Below are 10716 nucleotides of genomic sequence, written 5' to 3' on the forward strand. Positions count from 1 at the left end.
TTAATTTATTGGTTAGTCTTACTAAACACACTATAGTGCTTTCATTGTTTTGTATTGCACAAATTGGAAACTGGATCTCGTCCAAACTTAACAAAGTGTTTTGGAGACGCTCGGTGCTCGGTATGCGGGTGTTTAATTGAACAGGTATGCATGTAAGATACAGTACAAGGTAAACTACCAGATGAAACGTTTACATTTTAATGAAATAGTATATGCGTGGTATTACGGAATTAAAAAAACATGAAGCGAATTAAAAAAAATTGAGATGATACAGGCCAAATGACAACCAGCTATTCCACATCAAATTAAAGAAAGAAAAAATACAAATAAAATAGAGAAGCACTTTTTGGAAGTCGATTAAAAACAAGTGATTTTATAGCAAAGTAACTATTGCTTAAAATCAACTTACGTATGCTTTTATCTTAAATATAAAGGCACAAATTTTGCCAGATCGTAGCGACTATTCATGACCTCTGTCTACCGCTTTTGGTGTTAGTCTATATGTCCAATGTTAACATAGTCTTAGTTGTCCAAATAAATACACATTGAGAAGAAAAGTATGAATATTATTCTGGTTTTAATATTTTTTTTATTATAATATAAGCCAAGGATATAAAACAACACCGACTTGTATTATAAAACAAAACACTTGCATCGCGCTAATGTGTTTTTGATGTCCTCTGTGACGTCACTGGAATAATATTATTTTTTACTCGTACATTATAAATTACGTGTAGTGTGTTTAAATATACTAAAAAATAAATAATAGGTTTTATTAAACGTAGCATGGTCAGTCAATTTCGGTCAACAGATGGCGCTAAAAATGAGCAGCATTTGATATTTAGTGCCATCTAGTGACCGATATTGACTATAAAAAACTAAGAAAATAGTCAATAAGTTAGTAGATCAAATAATTTGTTAGATTAGGTAGTTGCTAAAACAATATCAATTTTATGAAATACTGACATGAAAATGCCCTAAACTTGGTAAAGGTTAACTAAAAGTGACAAATACATTATAACAAATAATCTTTTTAAAGCATTTGTCCTTGATTTAACCTTGAGGCACTTAAGAAAAGTAACAAACACAATTAAACAACATGTCTTTTTAAAAACCTCAAATTAGTAATGCAGGGAAAAATAAAACTGTCTCAAGTACTTCCAATTCCATTGAAAGAATGATAAAAGGCTACGAAATTAGAGCGTATCATTAACAAAACAAATGATAAAGAATGCTATAAAACAAATTTGTTACGACTAATGAACGGAGAAGCAAAGAAAATGTATTAAAACCCCTTGTACACTATCGCTGGAGCGAACCGAAGGCGAAACTAATTTTAATATGAACCAGTTAAGGCAATAACTTTAGCACGAAATCAAATTTAACAAGAAATAAACTCTGCATCCATTGTGAAATCGTTTTTACGTTCTTCACGTGCTATAAATCAATATTCTAATAATCTTAGTGCGAAATTATATTATTGAATTCCATTTTATTGGTACGGTGTTGCAGGTGTTGTTATTATTAAGGTCGCTCTATAGAGACAGCAGCCAGATGCAGTTAAAGTACAAATGACCGACTAATATAATTTTATTAGCGGGGACAATGCTTGCTGGTTTAAGTCGTACGTGTGAGGCGAGCCTTAGTTTTCCAATATTTTCTAAAATAAAGTTGGTAGTTATAAATTCATTATCATTCTGATTTTTTAAACTTTCTCTTTGTGTACAGTGACTTACTTATTTATATCTGAAGGTCAAATCTTCGTATATTTAACATAAATATTAGTCATCTTCAACATCGTTCTGATTATAAATCTTATTAGCTTTCGCCCGCGACTCCGTCTGCGTGGAATTATATAGATTCAAAGATGAGTAGCCTATTAGTTCTTCTAGACTATCTACGTATGCCAAATTCAATCGAGATCCGGTTAGCTGTTTAGACAATACTCTAACAAAGATCCATCTAAACTTTCGCATTTATAATATTAGTAAGATATGAGGCTTAATCTGTTTCTTTTAAAACGATTTTGATTTTACATCAAAATATGGAAACAATTTCTTACCATGAGTTCAGACCTCGACTATTATCCTTAATCTTTTAATAACTGTCCTCGTATCGTCTTTCCCGTCATAAAGTGCTGTTTATATATCGAAGCAAAACAAGGTATCGCAGTTCACAGTCATTGTGGTGAGGTTCAACTGAGTGCACGTGATACAATATGAATACATCAATATTTCTTGTGTCTTTTGTAATAGTTACTGCTCACTGTAACAAAGATCGTAAGTATTTACTTCTAGCATAAAGTTATAGAATCTAATAGCTTCTAACTGCCAGTTTTTTTGAGTGAAATTAAAAAGTATGCCTGTGTGTTCTTCCAGTCTGTCATCCACATCTATGCCAAATTTCATCGAGATCCGTTCGCAGTTTAGGCTACAAACTCTACACACATCCATCTATACTTTAAAGTTTAGATGGATGTTTGTTAGCGTTTGTAGTCTAAACGACTGAACGGATCTCCATGAAATTTGGTACAGGTTTAAAGCATAGTCTGGAAGAATACATAGGCTATTTTTTATCCCGAGAATAGTTACGGTTCCTGTGGGATTCATTAATTTAGTTTTTTAATATTTACTCGATCATTCTGCAAGGGTACAACATATCTTATTGAAATTTGGCTCAGATATAAAACAAAGTCTAGAGTACACATGGGATAAGATTCAAGCCCGAGAAATGTCCGGTTCCCGAGGGATACGTAGCTTTTTGTCATTTATATAGTTCGTATGTTTTCTAATACCACGCGGACGAAGTCGCGGGTAACAGCTCGTTTATAATATTAGTAAGATTATTGTAATATCAATAAATATATACTAATTAACTTATAATAAGTAGTCTTAATTAATTTGTTTATGGTTCATTTAAAGGTAATTTATGTAGTTATCGGTGGCTTAGTGGTTTAAACACTTGACTTGTAATCTACAGGTCTTGGGTTCGAATCCCGCCGTACCAATGTGATTTTCGATTTATCGAATTTTCATATGTACATAATTTACCCGACTTTCTTACGGTGAAGGAAAACATCGTGATGCAACCTGCACATGTCGGCGAAGAAATTCAAAGAAATGTGTGAAGTCAACCAACCCGCAATGGGCCAGCGTGGTTGACTATGTCATAGTCACCCTTTAATTAGGGTAGGCTCCGAGCTTCTCAGTGGGGACGTAAATTGAGCTGGTGCTGAGATAAATATTAACACAAAAGCGAAGGACGTGTAATTTTGTTTATGATATTAATGTAAATATTTTAAACTACGAGATCTTATTAAAGCTACTGTTCTATTGTTTAGATTTAGCTAAATGTTACTCGTATTTGAAGCGGAGTAATGTTTGAATGTTTGACTAAAAGCTATTTCAAAATATCGCAATGTATAAATATACTCTGTGAAATTAAAAAAAAAAGATATAGCCTATGTTACTCAGAGACAATTTTCCTTTCTAATTGTTAACGATTTTTTGAAATCGGCCCAGTAATATTAAGTTATTTCAATACATGCAAAGATAAAAGTTTTTTTTTCTTTTTGTAATATTAGTATAGATTTGTAACTTGGCACATCTGTTTACTTTTTATAATCCATTGTTTCGAAACAAATGAGTGACGATAGATGACGTAATAATTTGGTTAATTAATATTCTATTGTAACAAAACACTGCCTACATTTGGCTTGCGATCTTAATAAGGCCAACAGATAAGGCCTAATTATTAATCTAACCACGTCCTAATATGTCTCCACTTTGTTATTTTCAAGACTTTGTATTTAATATTGGATTGACTGTGACGTCATTAATCAAAAATAAAGCACTGATTATACTAAGTACCGGGAAAGTACCAAGGCTGTAATGCGCATGTTTCGAAGTAAAGGTTAATCATATCATACTAATAATATAAATGCGAATGTTTATATGGATGGATGTTTGTTAGAGTTTTTAGCCTAAATGGCTGAACGGATTGCGATGAAATTTGGTACAGATGTAGAGGATAGTCTGGAAGAACGCATAGGCTACTCATTTTTGTTTTTTTTTAATCCCACGTGGACGAAGCTAGAGTCTAATAGTGATTCATGGTTCATGTTTACTATTTAACTTATACATTTGTTTAGTTTCATAGAAACCAAAAATTAATAACAAAACACATGTTTACATTTCAGTCCGTGTTATCGACAATATAATGCAAGAATCTCCGTGCAGTTCGAAGGGTGGTATTTGTACTATAGCCGAAGATTGTCCCCAAGGGAAACTAACTGACGAATCGGGATTATGTCCGAAACAAAGAAATCAAGGAATTGAATGCTGCTATGGATGTAAGTAATAATAAAATTCTTTTTCGAATCACACCCAGAGCATGTACACACATGAAACTGAACTATCGCACAACTGTTTAGTCTAGCTTTGATTTCTATAAGCTTATATTAAGGTGCGCACACTACTCGATTGTTAGTTGCAACTAAGCAGTTGATTTGGCCGCGAAACAATCGACAATAGCACAACAGTTGTGCTATAGTTTAGTCAAAGGTGTGCTTCCACTCTAATTGATAGACTCATTGTATTGTTCTTTAAAATAATTTGATATGTATGTCAGTCTATAATATGAAACGCAGAGAGTTGTAAAATTTAATTTTTTTGGTGTAGAAGGAACCATAGTTTTAAAACTACTGCAAACTAATAGATATAATTTCACTAATAGAATCCTAGAGTACCTACTAGATTAGTAAGATAAGGTACTACTGTCACTGGCCATTTGCTCATTTATTATTTTTTTCTTTTTTTTGCAGTGTCAGTAAAAGATACGAGATGTTCTCGGCATGGAGGCGTTTGTTTACCAGCTACGGAATTCTGTAACCCTAAACTGATTTATAGAGAAGCTAGCGACTGCGATTCCAGTCATAAATGTTGTATAATGGTTTAATTTTTTTTTACGTTAATTACATCGAATGTTTGAAAAGATTCTATACAACTTAGAATACAGTTTGTAACTTGTATTGGGAAGGAAAATTTCGAAATAATCCTGTATTTGACTCACAAAAACTCTCCTTGTTGGTCAACGTACAATGCAATAGAAGAGGGTTCCTGGATATGGATGCATATTTGAACCCTCATCACAGAAACAAAGGAACATCAAGATCAATTTGATGGAATATCAGGACCACTGGTATTGTCCAATTGCTCCAAAATATGTAAGGTTACCTACTATTTGAAATGTTTATTGGTCATTGTTTATTGATTTTTGTATACAATTTCGGCGAATCTTTGTCATAAGAAATTATTGAAATGTCAATTAGAATCTTTGTACTTAAATAAACATGAATACTACAAAACACTGAATAACAAAAAAAATCTGAATTTGTTACTATTAGACGTGAATTATCAGTTTTCTAAGATTAAATCTTTCTTAAAATATTTCACTATGTATATATTTCATTTCATGCTGTAATAACCTTACATTACCATGTGTGCGAAATACTGCACTGCAGTTCAGTAGATTCATTTATCACTCAGAAACGTCAGTACGTACGATCTCTCCTTGATACGAGTATATCTTGTATGACTATGCGATGTTCATCGCCTAACAGAATATCGATTTAAATATGCGAATGTAAGGAGACATTACAACAAAATGTCCCTCTCTCTCTCTCTCTCTCTCTCACTCACTCTCCCCAACTAATTCTCTCCGGAGATAACCATACGTCTTTGGATTATTGTTTCTGTGGTTAAGGAAAGTCACATTGTTGTTACTAGAGCATTACTGGTTTTTAAGTTCTTTAAAAAGGTTATCAGCTTGTTCTTGTAATATAATTCCACGAAGTAAAGGTTAAAAAGATAACAAAGAGAGGAAAACAAATAATATCATCTTATTATGTTCTTACTTCATCAACATAGTTAAATTAATTTAAACAGGAAGACAAAATTAACATATACAATTTTCGTATAGTGGAAACGCCACCTTGATCCTTCTGACCTTAATCCAGAAAATAAAAACGTATCAGAATTTAATTTGTAACAATAGAAAGAATTTATTTCAATTAGACATTTCGAAATGTTAACGTGGATCAGCGATACAATAAAATAAGAAAATAAACAAAGATAAATGGCGTTGAAAGTCTAGCGTTAATTAAATCCTGCGAAGACAGGCTCGATACGGTTAGCGTTCTGCAGATGTTTCAACTTTAATCCACGATATATTTGGTTCATTTTCAATGATCCGGCTCGAAGGACCACTGAATTATAAGAAGAAAACAAGAAACGAAAATACCATCTCACTATTAAGTGTCAAAAGAAGAAAGAATATAATTTTTTAAATGAGTAGGGGTTGAATAGATGGGGAAAAGGTAGTTGAGTGAGGCGATTAGACGACAACCCAATAACGCAATCAGATATTCCATGCCTATGGGAGGTTGACACAGAGACGACGGGGATACCCGACTCTGCGGGGGGTTCCGTTTTCCCTTAAATGTTGAGATTTTTAATAGATCAATTCTTTCTCATGTGATGTCGTAACCAAAAGAAACATTATAACAGAATATGATTCTCCATTACTGTTATAACAGTATTCTAACCTAAAAGTCAAGTATTGGAGTCGATAAGTGAACACTTGAGTATTATAATATTATCTCACCTTAACAGGTTCGAAGCGTTCTCACAAATAGAAAGTTGGCCCCAAACCAACTGTAATAATAGATCGTATGATGCCCGTTTCTATCTAAAGAGCACTCCAACAGAAATTCTTCCTTAAGGACTTTTCTTATAACTCCAATAGTTATTTCAAAATACGTCGGATCTTTTTTATAATCAATTTCACATCTTACTTCTTACTAAAATTATAAATGCAAAAGATTAGATGGATGGATGTTTGTTAGAGTTTTTGGGGAAACTGCTAAACGGATCTTGATAAAATTTGGCGTAGATAAGTGGATGGTCTGGAACAACACACAGGCTACTTACTTTTGTTTATTTTAATTCCACGCAGAAGCAAATGCGCCATGTTCTGGAAAAGGTTTAGTCCTCTAAATAAATGTTAAAAGCATAAATTACTAATATCTTTCTAGGCGTCTCTTTCTCTGTCGATTAAAGTTAGGCTGCTTTATTAAAGTAAGGATTTCCATATTGTTATACTAAAACAAATGACATGAATAACAAGTTGCAAGAAACGTTAAAAACTTTTACTTTTATTGTTATTGCCGGAAAAAGAAAAACTTTATCTCGAACCTAAACTCGTTCTTGACAATTAAAAATACGCTTTAGATAATGTTGCGAGCCGGCAACAAAAACTTGTTAAATTGTGCCGGCAAACAGTAATTTATCGTCTGAACAGAAATAAAGTCTTATCGTGAACCGTTTGTTTTCAACAGACCTAAAGATTTCGCGGAGAAAAAAACAAAGGTCTTTGCGTTCCCCCTAATGAATTTATAATCTTAGATACTAGCAATCCGTCTCTACTTCGTAAATAAAGTTACAATTTAACATTTGTTTTAATAATTATTTTCATATCAATTATACGTTAAAGAATCATATAATATAGTCTAGAAGTTATAAGTGAAAAATAGTCAGGTCAGTATATTAAAAAATCTTCAATATTTTGTTAATAACTTCAAAGGTTGTTGAAAAATTGAACTTCCGATAAAGTATTTGTAAACCACTCCAATCTGTTCTTGCCTCTTCAAACACATCAGGTGATTGCATTAAGTGATTATTTCTCAAAAGCTTCAGTAATTTCATGATGCCATACTCCGTTTGTGTGATACAGCTATGGTAAAATTTTTATATCACCAGAATAAAGTGGAGGAATTCTGTGTTTTAGGTAATGATAAAAAAATTATAATGGATAGTCCTCCACACTCGAAAGACTCTGAATGTTGCAGTCCGTCTTATAGGTAGACAACGATAAGTCGCAGTTATTACAAAGACTGGCCTAATCAGTAATATAAAAAAATTGAAGAATTCTAGTATTATTTTTGGCAGTTGCACAGTCTTTGAATTTTGCTCGCTGGTTTCCTTATATAGATTATGAATGTGTAGGTAAATATAGTATTAAGAACCACTTAATCTGATAGATGCAAACATCAGTTGAGACATGGTTATTGTATAATCCTCTGATATCATATACCGTCACGTCTCGCTGGATTATTCAAAAGGCAACGCTAAAGGATTTACTATAGAACCGAATTACTTAGTAGCATACATAACTACGAAACAAACATGAACATTTATGTAATTATTTATATCTTGTCTATAATCAGGTGATTTCTGACGTCATTTGTCACAGTCACGATTTATTTCGCGGCTTGTTCCAATATTAATTTCAGTATTACCATAATTATAGTTCTTATCATCACATGCAATCATCTATTCCATTTGTTCATCGTTTTATGTTTTGATTTTCATCATCGTTACATCAGCCTCTTCACTCTAACCTCTTCACTTTCATTTCTTACTTTATAACTGGAGTAACGCTGCGAGTCGAAGTTGACCTTGTCAAGTCTCTGCGTTCTTCGTTCCTATGCCCTCTGAACTCAGTGTAAGAACTTTTTTCTTTATTTCATTTGTCACTTTAATTGCGTTTGCCCTTTTTTAAGTTTAATTTCTTCAAATTAAGTTAAATCTTAATTTAACATGGGAAATATTTACACTTATAACACTATTATAAGTGAATTCGTTACAAAGATCTCAAAGTTTGTGAAACGTTGTTACAAAAGTTCGATTGAAAGGCGCCCGACGTGCTCTCAGGTGAGGTAATTTAGTTTGCGGTCGGACAACTAAAACTCTTTTATCTCATGTCTTCGACTCTTATATTATTTTCGTAGAAATTATTTTAACATTTTCAAAGCCATTGTTTTAAATGCATGAAAATAAACTTACCAGATGACTCAATGACTTTTAAAATGACAGTAAATATTGCAGCACAGTGTCATATCACGTTAAACAGTAGCTAAGTCTAGACTTTCTCGGATTAAATCTAAATTTAGCGGCCAATTGCTTACTTAACTCTAACTGAGGTAAATACTTATACAAAGTTAGTGGAGACATCACCACCACGAAAGTAGGTTGTACTAAATATAATTATATAAGTAAATATAAGTACCTTCTATTCTCCTCATAGTATTCGTGGCAAACAGTTTGATTAAAGAAAGTGGAAAACTGAATCGCAATTGAATTCTTGAAGCTGAGTTTCTGCATGAAGTTAAAGAGTGCGAATTCACGGGGAAGAAAAGGCTGAAAGTTTTTTAAATATGAATAGATTCTCTCTCGACTCGAACTAATTATTTCCAACAAAAAACTTTGCTTCGTTTTAACGTTTTTAAAGGTAAATGGAGGAAAGGAGAGTTAAAAAAATAATAAGCTCTATTTTACACAAACAAGAAAATAATACAATATTCATGCAAGATAGGTTACTACTGGCCATTTGATAATCTTAACCAGATTTATACATTTTTATTGATAACAAGAACATCAAGTAGTCGAATCAGACAAATGACGCTCTTCAAAAATCTCTTTAGGCCTAATTATAATCCCTTTCCCTTCGCACGATTTTCTTCAGAGGAAAGGATGGGAAGGAAAAGTGGATTTGATAGTGGAGAAGTAGAAATATCCTTTTTATGTGCGTCTCTTCCTCCGTCGTTTAGGGGTAGGCAACGCATCTGCAATTGCTGATGTCTATGGACAATGGTCGCTTCGTCATTTCGGCGGTTTCAGGTGGCCTCTTGCTTGTTTGCCACCTCATAATATATACATAAAAAAGAACCAGTATCTATACTAATGAGAGCGCGTATACCTTTGACTAAACTATCGCACAACTATTTAGTCGCGCTTTGATGTCTATGAGCTGATATGGAGGTGCGCACACTACTCGATTTTTAGTGGTGCAACTAAACAATTGAATGGGCTGCGAAACAATCGACAATCGCACAACCATTACCCAAAGGCCAGAAACCCATCTGTGTCAGGTGTTGCAGATGTCCATGGGCGTCGTTGCTCATCTTGGTGTTTCCACTACTCTAAAAAAGTTTGTTTTCATTGACTACGATAGGTATTAGGGACTGAATCCAATTCATAAATTCTTTCGCGTTTAAAAAACTATACAATAAACGTATAAGGTCAGAGGATGTATTCTAAATTAACGGGAAGTGTACGGATATGACAGAAAGTTATGAGTTGTACGCGACATACTTGAATCACATCTGTTAAAGTTTATCTCATAATCATAGATAAGGTACAACTTAGTGTAACATAAATTCGCCTTTTCCTTTCCTCGTAAATCCGTAAGATTAATTTATGTCTCTGGACACGGTTACGCCGGATAAATTTCACTCTGGAACACACCGCGGGCTTTATCTTACCTGCTTTATTACGATTTATATGATACTCTACACGATGTAGGAAACACAACATATAACTTCAATTCTTACTCAGAGACGTTAATCCGTCACTATGGACCTTAATTATGCTAATCTATATCTATACTATTATAATAAAGCGTAAACACACACTTCTTTGTTGCCTAAGATGTCAGCAATTACAGCATATTTTTGGATAATTCTTTTTTCAATAAAAAGGCCTACACTTACGTCACGCTATTAAATGTAGTGGGTAAATAAATTGGATAAAAACACCAATGTGGGAAAGAGACCATAAGTTGCTGCCAACATCAAGGAAACAAGATTGCCATGGATTG

The 10716-nt window shown here is 33.2% G+C and overlaps 1 protein-coding gene across 1 annotated transcript; it reads left to right on the forward strand.

The window, feature by feature from the left end:
• Positions 1 to 2193: 2193 nt before the first annotated feature.
• On the forward strand, positions 2194 to 5053 carry LOC106111100. The gene is made up of 3 exons (XM_013293071.1): positions 2194 to 2279; positions 4199 to 4351; positions 4823 to 5053. The coding sequence occupies exons 1-3, from the start codon at positions 2219 to 2221 to the stop codon at positions 4954 to 4956; spliced, it is 348 nt and encodes a 115-aa protein (XP_013148525.1). The 5' UTR covers positions 2194 to 2218; the 3' UTR covers positions 4957 to 5053.
• Positions 5054 to 10716: the final 5663 nt, after the last annotated feature.

The sequence above is a fragment of the Papilio polytes genome, unplaced genomic scaffold (assembly GCF_000836215.1).
Source record: "Papilio polytes unplaced genomic scaffold, Ppol_1.0 DF824180.1, whole genome shotgun sequence".
Taxonomy (NCBI): domain Eukaryota; kingdom Metazoa; phylum Arthropoda; class Insecta; order Lepidoptera; family Papilionidae; genus Papilio; species Papilio polytes.

Bases quoted from the DNA above. Each gene is read 5' to 3' on its own strand.
- LOC106111100 (XM_013293071.1), top strand. From the start codon at position 2,219: ATGAATACATCAATATTTCTTGTGTCTTTTGTAATAGTTACTGCTCAC. The intron at 2,280-4,198 runs GTAAGTATTTAC...TTTACATTTCAG, and splicing joins TGCTCACTGTAACAAAGATC to TCCGTGTTATCGACAATATA. The intron at 4,352-4,822 runs GTAAGTAATAAT...TTTTTTTTGCAG, and splicing joins AATTGAATGCTGCTATGGAT to TGTCAGTAAAAGATACGAGA.